Source organism: Mustelus asterias, chromosome 8 (genome assembly GCF_964213995.1).
Source record: "Mustelus asterias chromosome 8, sMusAst1.hap1.1, whole genome shotgun sequence".
In the NCBI taxonomy this organism is placed as follows: domain Eukaryota; kingdom Metazoa; phylum Chordata; class Chondrichthyes; order Carcharhiniformes; family Triakidae; genus Mustelus; species Mustelus asterias.
The window spans coordinates 104284983-104305180 of record NC_135808.1 but is presented as its reverse complement, the minus strand read 5'-3'; the positions used below and the strand labels follow the sequence as shown (position 1 = coordinate 104305180).

Here is a 20198-nt window from a genome sequence, read left to right as displayed (position 1 = left end):
CCTTACTTGTTACTAATAAATAAACTTTAACTTTTAAACTTTAACTTAATAAGTTGAGGGCTTCTGCCTCAACCACCAAAGAGGATTCCAGATACCCACCACCCACTGGATGAAAAAATTGTTCCTCATTTCCCCTCTAATTCTTAAACCAATCATTTCATATCTGTGTTCCCTAAGAATAATGTTGATTAAATCTGTTATATCAAGAAAAATGATGCCTGACTTTCATCCATGAAATATTTTTGAAGCCTCAGTTAAAACTGGTGAAACGTAAAAGCAAAGCATGGCTAGTGTTATCCATTGCAGATTAAAGCAAATGCTTTAATGATTTGACTCCTTGGTGATGTGGCATATTTTTGTGTTTGGCATGTTTGATGTCCTTTTGATCAGGGTATATATTACTGAAAATAAATAGCAAAATATTGGGAAATGAAAGTTGAAAAAGAAAATGTTTGGAATACTGAGCAAGTCATGCAGCATCTGTGGTGAGAGAAGCAATCGACATTTTAGATACGTGGGGTTCTGATGAAAGGTCACAGGCCTGAAACATTACCTCTATTTTTCGCTCCACAGATGCTGCCTGGTATTTCCGGAATTTTCTGTTTTTGTTTTTCTTACACTGTCAGAAACTGAAATAAGAATTGAATTTCAGCAGTCAGACTCTGAAAGCCTAACCACTTGTAAAGAATTCTCATAATTTTACCTATTTCCATATTTTGCTTTTTGCTGAAAAATTAGTTACCTCTTGTAGCCTATTAACACTCTTTATAAAAATTGTCCAGTGTTTCATGTGGCTAGCCTGCTGCCATGGTTAAGACCTACTGTATACTCTTGTGTCCATTGCGCTTCTAGAGTGCTGCTTCCTCCCCTTGCTGCACTCTGACTTGGCTGGCGCACCAATGCTGCTGGGTAGAAAAAAAATGCTGATTACTGTTCTGTTCTGTCACGATTGAGCTGATAGTTTGCTTATTAGTTCCCGGCCTAACCTGGAGTAACTTTTAATTTGACTGTGCAGCTGCAAAATGTTTTCGGAGGCCCTGATAAATGGCTCAAGAGGAGCACAAGTTGCCTTTTCTCCCCCAAACAACTTAATAATGTTTGATCACTTGGTGGCAGGGAGGGATGATAGTTGGTGGGGTGTGGGTGGACAACACCCCACCAACTATCTAAACATAGATGCATGATCTAGTGGTTTATGTGCTTGTTTATCTAACTTGATTTCAACTAAAGTTAGAAAATGAAGGAAATTGTAAACTCTAATTTTCTCTCTCAGTTGAGCTGGGCCACATCCCCTTCGATTCATCTTGATGCTGCTGCAAAATGGGGTATTAGTTGCTGTACAAGGTGGCCTGTTGACCATTCCACTGTTACTTGTCATTGATATTAATGATTTAGATGAGAATTTAGTAGGCATGGTTAGTAAGTTTGCAGATGACACCAAGATTGGTGGCGTAGTGGACAGTGAAGAAGATTATCTAGGAATGCAACGGGATCTTGATCAATTGGGCCAGTGGGCTGATGAATGGCAGATGGAGTTTGATTTAGATAAATGTGAGGTGATACATTTTGGTTGATTGAACCAGGGCAGGACTTGCTCAGTTAATGGTAGGGCGTTGGGGAGAGTTATAGAACAAAGAGATCTAGGGGTACAGGTTCATAACTCCTTGAAAGTGGAGTCACAGGTGGACAGAGTGGTGAAGAAGGCATTCGGCATGCTTGTTTCATTGGTCAGAACATTGAACACAGGAGTTGGGACATCTCGTTGAAATTGTACAAGATATTGGTAAGGCCACACTTGGAATACTGAGTTCTGGTCGCCCTAGTATAGAAAGGATATTATTAAACTAGAAAGAGTGCAGAAAAGATTTACTAGGATGCTACCAGGACTTGATAGTTTGAGTTATAAAGAGAGGCTGGATAGATGGGGACTTTTTTCTCTGGAGTGTGGGAGGCTCAGGGGTGTTCTTATAGAGATCTATAAAATAATGAGGGGCACAGATCAGCTAGATAGTCAATATCTTTTCCCAAAGATAGGGGAGTCTAAAACTAGAGGGCATAGGTTTAAGGTGAGAGGGGAGAGATACAAAAGGGTCCAGAGGGACAATTTTTTCACACTGTGGTGAGTGTCTGGAATAAGCTGCCAGAGGTAGTAGTAGAGGTGGGTACAATTTTATCTTTTAAAAAGCATTTAGACAATTACATGGGTAAGATGGGTATAGAAGAACATGGACCAAATGCGGGCAATTGAGACCAGCTTAGAGGTTTAAAAAAGGGGCGGCATGGACAAGTTAGGCTGTAAACCCCTCTGACTCTGACTCTACATTGACAATTTGTCTTTAATTAATAAGTACTGTTTGAATGGAATGTGGGTTGAACTATTCCACCACTCACATGTGACGTGCAGGCTTTTAATATCACATTTGGAAGCAATGTACTGTTTTCTAGGTTAACCAGAGATTTCATAATCATGTGATCTGTGCGTTCTGCCATGTAGTGGTCAGTCTGTTTTTTCTGAAAAACTTTGTTTTGTGAATGCAAATTTGAATTAGCAACAGTGATGTTTTGTGACAATGACAGTATTCCATTACTAGCTATTCCACAGGAAAGTGATAAAAGGTCTGAGGCCCAACATGTTTCGAGTTTCTTTTATTGTTTTCGTTAACTCTTCCCTTTGTTTGGGGGTGAGCTTCTGAGTTTTAAATTTGGTGTTTCTCACAATTTACCAGTACGGTTTGTGACACTTATTCTATAATTTGGGGAAAGAGCCTGGGTTTAATTAGCCAGCGCTACAAAAGAGCTGGCACAGACACAAAAGGCCAAATGGCCTTCCTTCTATGCATAACATTTGAATTCTACGCATCTGCTTTGTTAAAACAGCAGGACCAGCAACACAGCGCACTGTCATGTTTGAATAAGCAAAGCTATCTCCTTTGAACTGCCTTGCATCTTATAAAGTGTGCATCAATCTAGTTTTCTTATGTCATTGAGGTAAATACCATATTAATGACGTAACTTTTTTTTGTTTTGAGATAATGTTATAGGTTTAATGCAGTGGTTCCATGAATTTGTAAATTAGGAAAGGTTAGGTTATCACAAACATCTTTAAATGAGTTATTGTACCTTATTGGGATGACACGGTGTAACAGTGATTAGCAGCACTGCTGCCTTATAGCACCAAAGACCCGGGTTCAATTCCGACCTTGGGCCACTGTGTGGAGTTTGCACGTTCTCCCCGTGTCTGCGGATATTTCCGGGTTTTGCGGTTTCCCCCCACACTTCAAAGATGTGCAGGCTAGGTTGATTGGCCATGCTAAGTTGCCCCTTAGCGTTGGGGGATTAGCAGGGTGAAAACGTGGTGTTACAGGGATAGGGCCTGGGTGGGATTGTTGTCAGTGCAGGCTCAATGGGACTTAAATTTAACAGTAGCTAATATTTCCCAAAAAGAAATTCTCCCTTCTGGGAAAATGAGTTCTGTTGAAGTATTAGTACAAACAGTGTCTTGTTCAACTCCCTTCATAGGTAAGTACCCATTGATTTTGATGGTCTTAGAAATCAAATCTGGGAATTGAGATTTAGTCCAAGAAATTACTGGCATTTTTAGGCTGCCTTCTTTGATTTTTTTTTAATGTTTGTATTTTCAGCATCAGTGTATAAATATTAGAGTAGTAAAGATATTCAGATGCATATGCTGGTCCTTTGAATTTGATGGCATCTTGATAGCACTTTTGTCTTTGAGATAGAAGGTCGTGGGTTTGAGTCCCAATAAAAATGGACACTTCCCTGCGGCACTTAAGGCATGCTGCATTGTTGAACGTGCTGCCTTTCAAACTGAGTTAAATTGGCCCCTTGCAGTCCCTCGGTTAGATGGGAATTGATCAAATGACATTATTCGAAGAAGAACAAGGGAAGTCTTCTGGTGTCCTAAGCAGCATTTATTACTATACATCACCACCAAGAAAGTCAGATAATCCGTTCATTTATTCTGTTACTTTTTGTGGGTCCTTTCAGACTGCAGATTAGCTGCCATGTTCCCTACATTACAACAGTGCACTTCAAATGTACTTAATTGCCTGTAACGCACATTAGCATTTCCTGAGGATGTGAAAGACGCTATAGAAATACAAGTTCTGTCCATTATCTAGATTCTGAAACTTATCCAGAGCAATTTAGACCGTGAAATCATAGAGTAATACAGCATGGGTTATGTCACTGGACTAGTAATCCAGAAGTAAAAACAGAAAATGCTGGAAATATTCAGGAGGTTTGGCAGCGTCTGTGGAGATTCCTGAGGATATAGCTGCTAAACTGGGCCCGTGGCAAGTGGTGAGAAAGCACCACGTGAAATAAACCTATTTGACAGGGCTTCATCAATCTACCTGTCGCAGATAGTCAGAGAGACCACTGCACAGTCCTTGTGGAGATGAAGTTCCAACTTCACAATGAGGACGCCCGCCATCATATTTTACGGCACGACCACCATGCTAAACAAGATAGATTCAGAACATATTGAGCAACTCAAAACGGGGTATCTCTTGGGTCATTAAAAGCAGGGAGGAGGAAGCTCCATGAACATTTCATCCTCAATGATAATAGAGCCCAGCATGTGAGTGCAAAAGATAAAGCTCAAGAGCTTTAGCCATCATTAATCAAAAGTGCAAAGTAGATGATTCATCTTTTCCTCCTCCTGAGGCCCTGACCATGACAGAAGGGTCTTTTGCTGATTCAGTTTATTCCATCTGATACCAAGAAATAGCTGAATGCAGTAGATCCAGCAAAGACTATGGACTTGACAAACATCCTGGCTGCAGTGCTGAAGACATGTACTTCAGAATTAAGTGTTCCAGTAAAATTACAACCCTCACATGTACCGTACAGAGGAAAATTACACAGGAATGTCCTGTCTGCAATAGGCAGAACAAATCCAATTTGCCTAACTGCCACTCGATCAGTCTACTGTCAATCGTCAGCAACGTGATGGAAAGTGTTGACGACAGTGATATCAAGCAGCACTTTGCTCCCTAATGCTCAGTCTAGGTGCCACCAGAGGCACTTAGCTTTAGATCTGATTACAACCTTCGTCCAAACATAGATAAAGGAGCTGAACTCCAGGTATTAGGTGAAAGTGACTGCCCGGCAGCATTTGACTCTGGCATCAAGGAGTCCTGCTAAAATCAATAGGAATTGGAGAGTGGTTGAAGGAATCTGTTATTGGTAAGAGTCACTCCTAACACAAAGAAAGATGGTTGTGTTTGTTGGAAGCTAATCGTGTCAGCCTCAGGATATTGCCACAACAGCTCCTCAGCAGTAAACTAGGGCCAGCTATTTTCTGTTGCTTCATCAGTGTTCTACCCTCAATCATCATGCCAGACGTGGGGATGTTAGCTGATGATTGCAGTGTTTAGCTCCTTTTGCAACTCCTCAGGTAGTGAAGTGCTGCAGTCATTTCTACCATCCATGAGGTGGACATGAGGATGTGATGGAATGATATCTATTTGCTACTTGAGTGGAGCTCCCAACAGCATTTGCAGCTGAACACCATCCAGAACAATGCAGTCTGCTTGTTCGACATTTCCTGCACCGCTGTCACAATGGCTGCAGTGTGTACCATCTACAAGATGCACTGCAGCAACTTGCCAGTACTTCTTAAACAGCACCTCTCAAACCCATGAACTCTACTGTCATTGGAATAACAGTCAGGTGAAAGTACCTCCCCAAGTCACAGACCACCCTTTCTTGGAAACATACTGCCATACCTTTATCATTGCTGGGCCAAAATCTTGGAACTCCCTACCTAATTGCACCCGAAGTCCCACCTCTCCGACACCATTTGACTAGATCTGCTCCGCATTTTCTCCATGGCCTTGATATCTTTCCTAAAGTAAAATGCCTAGAGTTGGAGCTATTTGGGTCCAAGCTAATTGAAGTTTAGAAGAATACGAGGTGATCTTATTTGAACGGATAAAATTCTGAAGGGATGTGTCAGGGTAGATGCTGAGAGTGTGTTTCCCCTCATGGAAGAATCTTGAACTAGGAGCCCCAGTTTAAAAATGAGATCTCCCACTTCAGAATGAGATGAGGAATTTATTTTCTGAGGGTTGTTTGCCTTTGGAATTCTCTTCCATAGAGAGCAGTGGAAGTGAATTCATGAATAGATTCAAGGTGAATTAGATTTTTGAACTCCAAGCGAGTAAAGGGTTGCAGGGGACAGGCAGGAAAGTGAAGGCCACGATCCGCTCAATCATGATTTTATTGGATGATGGAGCTGACTTGGACTGAATGGCCTGCACCTTCCAATACTATAACTACTGTTAGGGGTCCTGCAAACTATTCCTGCTTTCTGACTCTTGCTATTTATTCTTGGTCTCCATGCATACTGATTCAACTTCATGATCTTCAGACGCTAGATCCGTTCTCACTTATGTCCTTATGTAATTCTTTACTATAAGGACCATTGTTCCTCCTTTGCCATTCTGTCTGTCTTTCTGAAATATTGTCTACCCTGGAATATTTATTTTCCAACCTTGTTCACTTTGTAACCATGTCTCTGTAATGGTTATTGGTTCTATATCATTTGCCTCTATTAGTGCCACTAATGCATCTATCTTATTGTGGATTCTTCGTCATTCAGATAAAGAATGTTTCATTCCATTGTTTTTATTTCTATTCGCCAAGGTACATTTTTGGTTAAACTCTGTCTCTTTTTGTCCCACTCTGCTGTTCCACTCTCCCTTCACCTGAGCCCTCTTTCCCCTTCCCCAACCCTGTGAGTTTAAAAATCTGTCTCCAGCCCTAGTTGAATGATTAGCCAGGATACTGGTCTTAGCCTAGTTCAAGTGGAGCCCATCCTAACTGAATAACTCATTCTTCCTTGTGTACTGGTGTCAGTGCTCCCATGAATTAAGATCTCCTCTTCTCACGCCAATTTTTGAGTCACGCTCAATTTTCTAATTTGCTTGGCCCTATGCTAATTGTTACGTGGCTTATGTAACAATTCTTTCATGTTTTGCTTTTTTTAATTGGACCCTAATGTCTCAGATTCTCTTGGGCAGAATCAGGAATGATGTTCTGCTATGTTATTGGTTCCTACATGGACCAGGATAATTGGATCATTGAACTTCTTCTCCAAAAGGGAAAAGATGTCTAAACACTGGCACCGGGCAGGCAGTTATGCCCAACCATAATGAGGGGCCCAAACAATCTACTCTTGCTTCTATCTCTCATGCTTATTTTCTCCATTAAAAACCATTAATGATTTTAGGTACCTCCTAGTGAATCTCCTCTTAATTTTCTCTGCTCCAAGAACACCAGCTTTTCAAACCTATCCACAGGACTGAATTCCTGATCCCAGGGAACATTCTAATAAATCTCATCTGTATTCAACCCAAGCCTTCTTGAAATGTGGAGCGAACAATTGAACATAGTGTAATTTTCAGTAAGGGCAAAACTATAGTGTTTTATCTAGGTGTTTGTATTCATGTCTCTGTTATGTAAAGACTAGGATCCCATATGCTCTATTAAACACTGTTAATGTGTCCCGCCACCTTAAGAAGGCTTGTGCACAAACACCCTCAGGTCTAAGTGTTCTCCACCCTGTTTAAATAATTTCATTTAGTGTGTATTGTTCACTTCAATGCAAGTTTTGCCTGGACAAGTGAATGGGAATCATTGGACAAACAAGTACCTAGTCTCAAACTCATCCCAACAGTTGCCTGGTTTCAGCCTTCCAAGGAAAGAGTGGTTCACTCTCAACAGGTTCAATACTGGCCACATCCCCTACTTGGCAAACCTCCACTGATGGGGCATTAGTACCAGGCCCCAATGTGCTTGTGGGAGAGATGATGTGGAGATGCCGGCGTTGGACTGGGGTAAACACAGTAAGAAGTTTAACAACACCAGGTTAAAGTCCAACAGGTTTATTTGGTAGCAAAAGCCACACAAGCTTTCGAAGCTCTAAGCCCCTTCTTCAGGTGAGTGGGAATTCTGTTCACAAACAGAGTTTATAAAGACACAGACTCAATTTACATGAATAATGGTTGGAATGCGAATACTTACAACTAATCCAGTCTTTAAGAAACAAAACAATGGGAGTGGAGAGAGCATCAAGACAGGCTAAAAAGATGTGTATTGTCTCCAGGCAAGACAGCCAGTGAAACTCTGCAGGTCCACGCAACTGTGGGCGTTACAAATAGTGTGACATGAACCCAATATCCCGGTTGAGGCCGTCCTCGTGTGTGCGGAACTTGGCTATCAGTTTCTGCTCAGCGACTCTGCGCTGTCGTGTGTCGCGAAGGCCGCCTTGGAGAACGCTTACCCGAATATCAGAGGCCGAATGCCCGTGACCGCTGAAGTGCTCCCCAACAGGAAGAGAACAGTCTTGCCTGGTGATTGTCGAGCGGTGTTCATTCATCCGTTGTCGCAGCGTCTGCATAGTTTCCCCAATGTACCATGCCTCGGGACATCCTTTCTTGCAGCGTATCAGGTATACGCTGATACCTGATACCTGCTCGGTGCTCCCTTCAGCCTAAAAAACAGCAGTCCACCATAACTCATTTACTGTTCCTTAGCTAATTTTGAGTTGAAGCTGCTCCAGCCCTTTATACCTATGGGATTCTGCATTGTTAACAAAGCAAATATATAGTTCTCTACCATAGAGTCATACAGCACAGAAAAAGCCCTTCGGTCCATTAAGTCTGCATCGACAACAACTACCACTAAAGGTGCGCTAATCCCATTTTCCTGTACTTTTCCCATATCCTGGAATGTTATATTTCAAGTGCTCATCCAATTTTTTTTTAGAGGTTGTAAGGCTTCTGGTCTCCACTACCATCCCAGGCAGTGCATTCCATATTTTCACCTCCCTCTGAGTTAAAATGTTTTTTTCTCAAATCTCTCTGAATCTCCTGCCCATAACCGAAAAGAATGCCCCCCTCATGATTGACCCCTCAACTAAGGAGAACAGCTGCTTCCTACTCCCCCTGTTCATACCCTATACAATCTTATACACCTCAATCATGTCCCTCCCTCCGTCTTCTCTGCTCTAAAGAAGACAATCCAAGTCTATCTAGTCTCTCGTTATAGCTCAAATGCTCTATCCCAGGCTCTATCTTGGTGAGCTTCCTCTGTACCTCTTGAGTGCTATCACTTCCTTCCTATAGTGAGGTTACCAGAGATGCACACCGTACTCCAGTTATGGCCTAATCAATGTTGTGTGCAACGCCAACATTACCTCCTTGCACTTGTACTCTCGGCCAAAATAAAAGCAAGTGTCCCATATGCCGCCTTAACTATCCTATTCACGTGCTCTGCCAACTTCAGTGATCTGTGAATAACTGCCCCAAATCCATCTGTTCCTCTGAGCTTCCCAGTGTCCTGCCATTCATTAAATACTCCCTCGTGTTGTTTCTTCTTCCGCACCTTTACAAAGTCCATGGGCACTCAACTGCACTGCCCTCATCTACCCTTCTCTGTTACCTTCTCAAGAAATTTAGCAAAGTTAATCAAGCACAAACTGTTACTGTTAACAAATCTGTGCTGCCCTTTCTTATATCATTGTTTGTCCAAGTAGCTCTTAATTTCATCCTGAATTATTGTCCCTTGACATTTCTCCATTACTGATATTAAACAAACTGGCTTGTAGTTACCAGATTTATCCTTTTCCTTTTGTTTTGAATGGGAATGTAACATTTGTAGTTCTTTAGCATTGCACTTCTGCATATAAGGTGGGTTGGAAAATTGTAGCCAACACCTCCAAAATTTTCTACCCTTACTTCCCTCAGCAACCTACGATGCATCTTGTCCAGACCAGCTTGCCTTATCTAGTTTAAGTACTATTAGCCTTCCTAGTACCTCCTCTTGTCTACTTCTATCTTATCTGTGCAACTTCCTTGTTTACCTTAGCTTTTTAGTCTTCCTTGATAAACACCAATGTAAAATTCTTATTTGGTATCTCAGCCATGCTTTCTGCCTCCACAAGTAGATTTCCATTTTGATCTGCAATTGTTTCTGGTCCTCCAACAATCAATTTCACTATTAATATGCCTTTATAAAAATCCTTGGATTCCCTTTGTTAGAAAATAAGGAATAGAAGCTGGAGTCAGCAATGCAGCACTTCAGTCCTGCTCCATCATTCCGCAAGATCATGGCAAAACTTCTGCATCAATTCCAGTTGTCTGCTCTCACCCCTTATCTCATAACCTTGTGTCCAAAAATCAATTGATCGCGATCTTAAATATATTCACAGGGCTCTGGGATACCTTCACAGCTCGCTAGTTTAAAAAAAAAATCTATCTAGCCTCATTTCTAAATGGCTGACTTATCTTGAGATGATACCTCATTCTAGACTTTCTGGTCAGGAGAACAGTCTCTCAGCCTCTACTTTGTCAAGCCTTCGAAGAATTTCATGTGTTCAAATGAAATCACTTTTCATTCTTTTAAACTCTAGAGCATGTAGGCCATTTTATTCTTTCCTGTTCAGAAACTTGCTCGTCCCAGGAATTAATCCAGTGAACCCTTGCACATGGTTTGAGGCAGTTGTATTCTTCCTATGGTAAGGAGACCAAAACTGTATACATTGTTCCAGGTACACACCAGGGCCAATCAACTCCTGATTGCATTACAGCCTTGGTCCAAACATGGATAAAAGAGTTGAACCCGAGCAGTGAGGCGAGAGTGACTGCCCTTGGCATTTAGGCAGCATTTGACCAAGTGTGACGTCAAGAAGTCCTAACAAAATTCAAGTAAATGGAAATTATGGCAAGTCTCCACTGGTTGGAATTGTACCTGGTGCAATGGAAGATGGCTGCGGTTATTGGGTGCCAATCACCTCTGCCACAAGACATTACTGCAGAAGTTCTTCAGTGTAGTTTCTTGGGCCTAACCATCTTCATCTGTTTCATTGATGATCTTTCCTCCATAATAAGGTCAGAAGTGGGAATGTTCCCTGATAGTTAAGTGTTCAGAACCATTTGCGACGACTCAGATACTGAAGCAGTCTTTGTCCATATGCAGCAAGACATGGATGACATTCAGGTTTGGCTGACAAGTGTTATGAACTGTTTGCACCGCAATTGCCAGGCAATAACCACTTTCGACAAGATCGAATCTTAGCATGCACTTGATATTCAATATCATTACCATTGCAGAGACCCTTACATCAACATCCTGGGGGGTTACTGTTGACCAGGAATTTAACTGAACTAGCCATATAAATATTGTGGTTATAAGAGCAGGTCAGAGACTGGGAACTCATCTCTTGACTCCCCAAAGCCTGTCTACCGTCAACAAGGCACAAATCAGGAGTGTCGTGAAATACACTCCACTTGTCTGGATGGAGTGTGACTCTGATGACACTCAAATCCCTTGAGACCATCCAGGCCAGAGCAACCTGCTTGATCAGTGCTCCATCCACCATCACTTTAAACATTCACTCCCACCACTACCAATGCAGAGTGTCAGCCATACACAGATGCACTGCAGCAAATCATCAAGGCTTCTTCGATAGCACCTTTCAAACCTATGACCTCTACCACCTAGAAGGTCAAGGGAAGCAGACACATGGGAACACCGCCACTTGCAGGTTTTCCTCTGTGCTACACCAACCTCTAACTATACCGCTGTCCCTTCACTGTCATTGGCGCAAAAACCTGGGATTCCCTTTCTAACAGCACTATATGTTTACCTACACCAGATGGACTGCAGCGGCTCTCAAGATAATCGGGGATGAGCAGCAAATGCTGGCCTTTCCTGTACTGCTCACATGCCATGATAGGATTTTTGAAAAGTGTGGTTTCACCTAAATGCTATATAATTGCAAGATTTCCTTGCTCTTGTGCTCCAACCTCCTTATAGTAAAAGCTAACATACCATTTGTCTTAATTGTTTGTTGTATCTACATGTTAATGTTCTATGAATTTTGTGTGGAAGGACCTCCGAATCTTGTTTAAAAAAAATTTCTTTTCCATTCTTTCTGCTAAAGTTCTACACATCCCCACAATTACTTCACCTGTCATCTTGCCCAATCACGTAACTGGTCTACATTCCTCTGAAACCTCTTTCCATCCTCCACAGTCAGTCCCCTCAACAAAGTCACCAATACAGATTGTAAATAACTGAGACCCAAGCAGTGGCGCTACATCTGTTTGCAGCCTGTCATCCCAAAAGTGACCCATTTATTCCTACTCTGTTTTCTGTCTGTTTAACCAATCTCAATCTGTGTTAATATTTGACTCCCAATCCCATCCATAAGCCCTAACCTTGTGTAAAACCTCTTGTGAATTCTCTATTCTATTCTCTGTACTGTCTTTGCCTTTCCGCTCCTTTTGCATTTCTCTGTACTTTATATATTCACTATCAAACTGACATCTGTCACACGTTGGTATAGTTTTGCTATGTGTTCTGGAGTTTCGAGCACAACCTTTTTTAATCTTTCCCTTTGTCTCGCCTTCCCGTAGATTGGCTGTGTAGTTCTGGTTTCATCCTTTTGAAGTTACATCTATAGTTTTTTGAAATTTTATAGGTGCGGCACAGAACATCAGGCCAAGTAATGGCACTGAAGATGAACAAGCAGATTAGCAACAGAGCAAATATGTTGCGGGAAGTGCAGTTAATGAATCGTCTTTCTCATCCCAACATTCTCAGGTATTTAAACAGGAATTGGTCAAACCAGTAATTCTGAAGGGAATTCACTTTCTAAAATGTTTAAGCTATTCCAGAGCTTGCTTATCTTGTATTGCTAATGAAAGGTTCAATCAATTTTATTTTAATTTTCACGTAATTTTCTTTGTAAGTGGCGTACATAAAAAAGATAATGAGTTAAAATTCTTTATTTTTGTTTTAATAAAATGTAATTTTTAATAACTTCTGAAAGGTATTGAGTATTATCTTTGTATTGCATTTATCTGTTTTAACCCCTCCAGTGATTGACAGGTTTGTACCTTGGTGTTAGAAATTAAATATGAAAAATGAATTACTGCTGTTGGACATTTTCTCTCAATTTCCCCACTACTTCTGGGTATGTCAACGGGCAGACTTAACGACAGATGTGGCAACCCGAATACCAGGTAATCCTGCATATTTGTACATGTACAGCTACTTCTATGTAGCTATCAACATTGTGGAATTTCTCCCATGTTGTAACTGAGATGGATTTTATGTAATCAGTAGTTCCCCTTCATATTGCAGAGGAATTTCTGTTTGAAAGAGTGTTTTAACTTAGAGGCATCATTTTCAACACAGATTTATTTAACTTTGTTTCGTCATCATCTGAGATGTTTTGAGGCAAGCTAAATGAAATGTGACTGAACTGAAATGTGACAGAAATTCAAAGAAAATGTTTAAATCTTATTTTAGAAGCGTGGAAGGTCAAGGTTTTCTCGAGTTTCAGTGAGATTCACCCATTGAGGCTGATAATTTCTGAAGGGAGAATCACATTCCAGTTCAGTGTAATTATATTTTCATTGCATGGAATTGATTACTGATCCGAAATAAAAACTCTAAAATCCATAATTGTGTGGAACAAAAAAAGATGATTTTTTTTCACCAATTTTGGCTTAAGGGAGCTGAAATACAATTGGTTCTCAAAACTAAATCTGAACAAATATCTATTATCTGGATCATTTCAGTTTTTCTGGTAAATTTTCTTGGAGCTCCTGCTACCAGCACCATAATGTGACACAAACACAATTTACATATGTAGATATGATGGGGGAGTTGGAGAAGTCCCAATGAAATTCATGTCCTGTAATCTGAAAAGGAGAATTAACAACGTCTGTTGAACTGATGAGATCTATGGTGGGTTTACATAGAACAGTACAGCACAGAACAGGCCCTTCGGCCCTCGATGTTGTGCCGAACTTTATCTGAAACCAAGATCAAGCTATCCCACTCCCTATCATCCTGGTGTGCTCCATGTGCCTATCCAATAACCGCTTAAATGTTCCTAAAGTGTCTGACTCCACTATCACTGCAGGCAGTCCGTTCCACACCCCAACCACTCTCTGCGTAAAGAACCTACCTCTGATATCCTTCCTGTATCTCCCACCACGAACCCTATAGTTATGCCCCCTTGTAATAGCTCCATCCACCCGAGGAAATAGTCTTTGAACGTTCACTCTATCTATCCCCTTCATCATTTTATAAACCTCTATTAAGTCTCCCCTCAGCCTCCTCTGCTCCAGAGAGAACAGCCCTAGTTCCCTCAACCTTTCCTCATAAGATCTACCCTCCAAACCAGGCAGCATCCTGGTAAATCTCCTCTGCACTCTTTCCAGCGCTTCCACATCCTTCTTATAGTGAGGTGACCAGAACTGCACACAATATTCCAAATGTGGTCTCACCAAGGTCCTGTACAGTTGCAGCATAACCCCACGGCTCTTAAACTCCAACCCCCTGTTAATAAAAGCTAACACACTATAGGCCTTCTTCACAGCTCTATCCACTTGAGTGGCAACCTTTAGAGATCTGTGGATATGAACCCCAAGATCTCTCTGTTCCTCCACAGTCTTCAGAACCCTACCTTTGACCCTGTAATCCACATTTAAATTGGTCCTACCAAAATGAATCACCTCACATTTATCAGGGTTAAACTCCATTTGCCATTGTTCAGCCCAGCTTTGCATCCTATCTATGTCTCTTTGCAGCCTACAACAGCCCTCCACCTCATCCACTACTCCACCAATCTTGGTGTCATCAGCAAATTTACTGATCCACCCTTCAGCCCCCTCCTCTAAGTCATTAATAAAAATCACAAAGAGCAGAGGACCAAGCACCGGTCCCTGCGGCACTCCGCTAGCAACCTGCCTCCAATCCGAAAATTTTCCATCGTCCACCACCCTCTGTCTTCGATCAGACAGCCAGTTACCTATCCAATCAGCAACTTTCCCTCTATCCCTTACCTCCTCGGTTTCATCATAAACCGTGGGTGACGTATGTAATTTAAGTCTTTTTATTCACCTGTTAAAATTCAAAATTGGTTATAGTTTTAGGGCGTGATCTCATCATGCCCTGCTGCAAATGAGGATGGAGAATTTGGCACTCAGCTAAATTTCTGTTCACTGCAGCCAGACCAAAAAATGCCTCCGACATGAACGGCCGTAAGATTCTGCTCATTCTTTGTGTTGATTGTAGTTCATGAACTGTGAAGTGGCAAATGATTGATATTCTCTTCAACTTCCTTAAAGTATCTTTAATTAGAGCAGAAGTAGACCATTCAGCATCTTGAGCTTGTTCTGAAATTCAATTTGGCTGACCTATAACTCATTTCCTTGACCTGCTTTTGATCCATTTCCCTCAATACTCTGAGTTGACAACGATCTGTTGAAAATTTCAGTTGACCAGCCTTACAATAGAACTTGCTGTTCTATTGTTTGTCAGTAATTTTTTTCAGTTTAATTTTCCTAATCCCATATTTATCCAAATAAAATGACCATTTTTCTCCCATTTATTATTTTGATCTTTCCCGGCGTGTTCTTTTCAATCTTTAACTTAAACCTCATTATATGTGCTTATTAAATTTAACTTAAACCTCATTATATGCTGTTGCCTAGTTGTTCTGCTATGTTTATTTCTCTCATCTATTCTGGTTCATATCCCATTACTAGATCAGCAGTGCTACCTCTTTTTCTTTTTATCTGTTTGCAATAAATCTTGCCATAAACCACAAGAAATAGGAACAGGGGTAGGCTCTTCGGCCCCTCAAGCCTATTCCACCATTAAATAGGATCATGGATGTTCCGACATTCCTCGCGTCCATTTTCCTACCTCCTTCCTCAATACTGATGATATGTCCTGTGAATTTGAACCCATTTCTCCCACACCAACCTTGGAGCCACGCATTTACCTCTTTAATCTTATTGACCCGGTGCAAATTAGCTTGTGGCTGTGGTAGTAATCTGGAGATGATTACCTTTATGGTGCTACCTTTTAATTTAGCCCCAGCTGCTCATATTCCCTCAGCACTCTCTTGTTTCCTTCTCTGTGAACAGTATGCTCTGTCTATATAGCGCGCAAGAAACAATACTTATTATTGTCACACGTATGCTAATACATGTAGGGAACACTACCTACGGGACTCTCTATTTTGGTCACAGAGAACAACGTCTATGCCCCTAATGATACTATCTCCGATTACGACTACATTTCTCTTCTCCCCCATCCTCCCTTACAGTCCCCGTGCTCATTCATGCACGGAGCAAGAATCTCAAACCTGTTGGACAAGGGCTGAGGCTCCTACCATCTTACCTCCTGGATCCCTCTACCTGTCTCACTCACAGTCACACCCTCCTGTCCCTGACCACAGGTCAAATTCAAGGTTAATCTAAGGAATGTGACTGCCTCCTGAAACACTGCAACACATCAGGGAGGTGAAGAGGTACTTGGAAGCTGTCCAGAGCTCAGACTCCAGCTCATCAACTTGGAGCCGGAGTTCCTCGAGCAACCAACACTTAGCACAGATGTGTCCACAATGGAGTCCACCAGCTCCACATCATGCAGGTGAAATACATCTCCTGGCCCTCCATCCTATTTTATTCAATTAGCTTTTAATTTGTTTGTTTTTAAAATTTTCAATTAATTTTAAGCTTTTTAATCTGTAAAATATTTCTTCTTATTACCTTTAATCTGAAATCAATTTAGAATAGCTAATTCAAACTAGCAGTTACTTATCAGCCAATGAAATTACCGTTTTCCTGTGATGTACCCCTGCCAGGAACCAGGAAACCCCATTGACAATGGTGCGATCACAAGATCCCACTGCCAGTGGGCGGCACGCCACCTCCCACTGTCGCCAAACACGCTGCGGAGAGGGAGAAAAATCCTACCCAGGATCTTTATTTTTGAAAAAGGAGCTTTTTTGGACTGAAAACCAAATTTGGATGTAAACCTCAGTTAAAGTTAAAGTTTATTTATTAGTCACAAGTAAGGCTTACATTAACACTGCAATGAAGTTACTGTGTAATTCCCCGAGTCGCCACACTTCGGCGCCTGTTCGGGTCAATGCACCTAATCAGCACGTCTTTCAGATCGTGGGAGGAAACCCACATAGACATGGGGAGAACGTGCAAGCTCCACACACAGTGACCCAAACCGGGATTGGAACCCAGGTCCCTGACGCTGTGAGGCAGCAGTGCTAGCCACTGTGCCGCCTTCAGTGCCTGTCCAGGAAACCTGTATTTTACTGACACCTTGGGGATTGGTCGAAGTCATCTTTTTTTGTTTGCAGGTGCCCTTATTACACAATTGAATGGAGAATTCTTTACCCACATCCAGGGCGGCAGAGTTACAGCTCTGTCCTTGGGTTAGAGTCACGCAAACAGTCGATTTCAAAGAGAGTGGCTTCTTTGCCTCTACTTTTACTTACACTTCATGCTGACTGAATTAACTTCAAGCATATGGGAGTAGGAAGGAAGCAAGGTGCAAAGGGAAGTGTCCAGAGATGACGCCTTTTGCAACATGTTGTTATTGGAACACAACAAGTATTTCGTTACTTATCTATATAGTGCCTTAAGTGTATTAAAATATTCCAAGATGCTTGGGAGGAGTCGCTCAGGCATCAGAATTCTGGGAGATGTGGGGCTGAGAGATCGTTGGCAGACAAATCACGCGATCAAACCTCCGGAAATGCTTACAGCTGGGTTTTACATAGAAACATAAAAAATAGGTGCAGGGGTAGGCCTTTCGGCTCTTTGAGCCTGCACCACCATTCAATATGTTCATGGCTGATTATGCACACTCAGTACCCCATTCCCGCTTTCTCTCCATACCCCTTGATCCCTTGAGCCGCAAGGACCACCTCCAGCTCCCCCTTGGAACATATAATTGGTCTCAACAGCTTTCTGTGGTAGAGAATTCCACAGGTTCACAACTCTGAGTGACGAAGTTCTTCCTCATCTCTGTCCTGAATGGCTTACCCCTTATTCTTAGACTGTGACCCCTAGTTCTGGACTTCGCCGACTGGGTACATTCTTCCCGCTTCTAGCCTGTTCAGTCCCATCAGGATTTTATATGTTTCTATAAGATCCCCCTCTCATTCTACTAAATTCCAGTGAGTACAAGCCCAGTCGATCCAGCCTCTCTTCATATGTCAGTCCTGCCATTCCAGGAATCAGTCTGGTGAACCTTCGCTGGACTCCCTCAATAGCAAGAATATCCGTTCTCAAATTAAGAGACCAAAACTGCAGACAATACTGAAGGTGTGGCCTCACCAAGGCCCTGTATAACTGCAGCAACAGTAAGAAGTCTCACAACACCAGGTTAAAGTCCAACAGGTTTATTTGGTAGCAAATACCATAAGCTTTCGGAGCAATGCTCCTTCGTCAGATGGAGTGGTCCATCACCACTCCATCTGACGAAGGAGCATTGCTCCGAAAGCTTATGGTATTTGCTACCAAATAAACCTGTCGGACTTTAACCTGGTGTTGTGAGACTTCTTACTGTGCTTACCCCAGTCCAACGCCGGCATCTCCACATCATAACTGCAGCAAGACATTTTTATATTCAAATCCTAGACATCTCACGCCACCTGTCAGATAGTTACGAATGAGCTGCTAATAGATGAACGTACAAATTCAGAGAAGGAATTGGCCACTCGGCTCCTTGAATCTGCTCCGCCATTCAATAAAATCATGGCTGATCTGATTGTAATCTCAACCCAACATCCCACCTACCCCCAATAATCTTTCACCTCCTTGCTTATCAAGAATTTATCTTAAAAGTATTCAGAATCTCCACTGCCTTTTGAGGAAGAGTGTGCCAAAAATTCACAACCCTCAGAGAAAAAAACTCTCCTCATCTCTGTCTTAAATGGCTAACTCCTTATTTTTAAACAATGACCCCCTAGTTCTAGATTCTCCCACAAAAGGAAACATCCTTTCCACATCCAAATTCCAAAACTACCCTTTTGCAATTCATGGCTAGGGCATCCAGATCCCTCTGCATCTCAGAGCTCTGCAGTGTCTCACCGTTTAGATAACGTTCTTTTTTATTCTCCCTGCCAAAATGGATGGTTTCGCATTTGCCCACATTCCTCTCCATTGGCCAGAATCTCTCTTTACATTGTCACAATTAACAGCTGCAGCATGGAAGAAAGGAGTGTCATACAAGGCTGGTTCTGTAAAGCATTAATTCCCTGTATCATTTGGCTGAGATCTCCTCGACATCCTGGCTCTGCCAGCTGCTATCTTGCCGTGTGCAGATCCCTGAATCTGAACATCCTTCTGTCAATGTAAAAGGACCCTGGATGGCAATGAATGTGGAAGTTCAAACAAGCAGAAAGTGAACTTGAAATCACACCATGTTGGTAAGGCTCAAGAATTGGGCACAGTCCCAAGTTTAAAACAAAAAGAAGGAACACTAGGAAATGCAGCCAATTTTAAGATATTTGGCTCATATGGTTTACCTTTCAACGTCCATTTTGAAAGTTAGGACACCTGTCAGTGGAGGAAATCTGATGCAAGATTCTTGGATTCCCCTAATTTATATGTTTCATAATGTTTGGGTGTCTTAATAGGTGTCTTTTTTTTAACAGGTGTCAGTATTTTGGGAGTGTCAGTTTATTCAACTTCCACTATATATATATATTGTGCAATGTGCATCCTACTTTTGTAGGCACTGAATTTCTTCCAGCACGTAGTAAATGATGCAGAACTAGGCTGGGAACATAAAACACTCCAGCGTAGGACAAATGTTGTAATTTGTATTACAATGTAATGTGACTTTAGCAGTGCCAATTGGCAGTTGTCCTGGAATGAATTTGGGCCATTTTCCTTTGCACTAAGCTCTTGAGAATCTTGCTATCCATTTTGACTGCCTGGGTTCCAAACTATTATCCAATCACAACACATACTAACTATAATATCTGCTGGGGTTTTGTTGGATTGCTTCATTAATTGTACAATCTATATTGGATTGATTGTTTCTGCTTTTGTAGGGCTGTATTGAATCTCCAGGTATTGACATTGCTTTGTTGGAAAAGTGTATTGCCCAAACTGTACTCGATACCTCTTATTGATCTAAATTTGATTAATTTAGTTCAACTGATCAAAAGTTTATAAACAAACTGGAGATTCTGAGTTATGTTATCTGTGATGGGTTGCATCTTATATTTGAGTGACTTAATTCATATGTAATGTGTATATATGATAGATCTTCTAGTCTACTTCACGTACTATTAATTATTATATTTTGCCTTCTGAACTTAACATTAC

At 41.6% G+C, this 20198-nt stretch overlaps 1 protein-coding gene across 1 annotated transcript in view; it reads left to right on the top strand.

Moving 5' to 3' along the window:
- tesk2 (testis associated actin remodelling kinase 2) overlaps nt 1-20198 on the top strand; it is a 110695-nt gene that overhangs the window by 35232 nt on the left and 55265 nt on the right. Inside the window, exon 3 of the mRNA XM_078218643.1 lies at nt 12515-12636. Within this exon, the coding sequence (XP_078074769.1) occupies nt 12515-12636 (122 nt within the window). The remainder of the gene's footprint in view (nt 1-12514; nt 12637-20198) is intronic.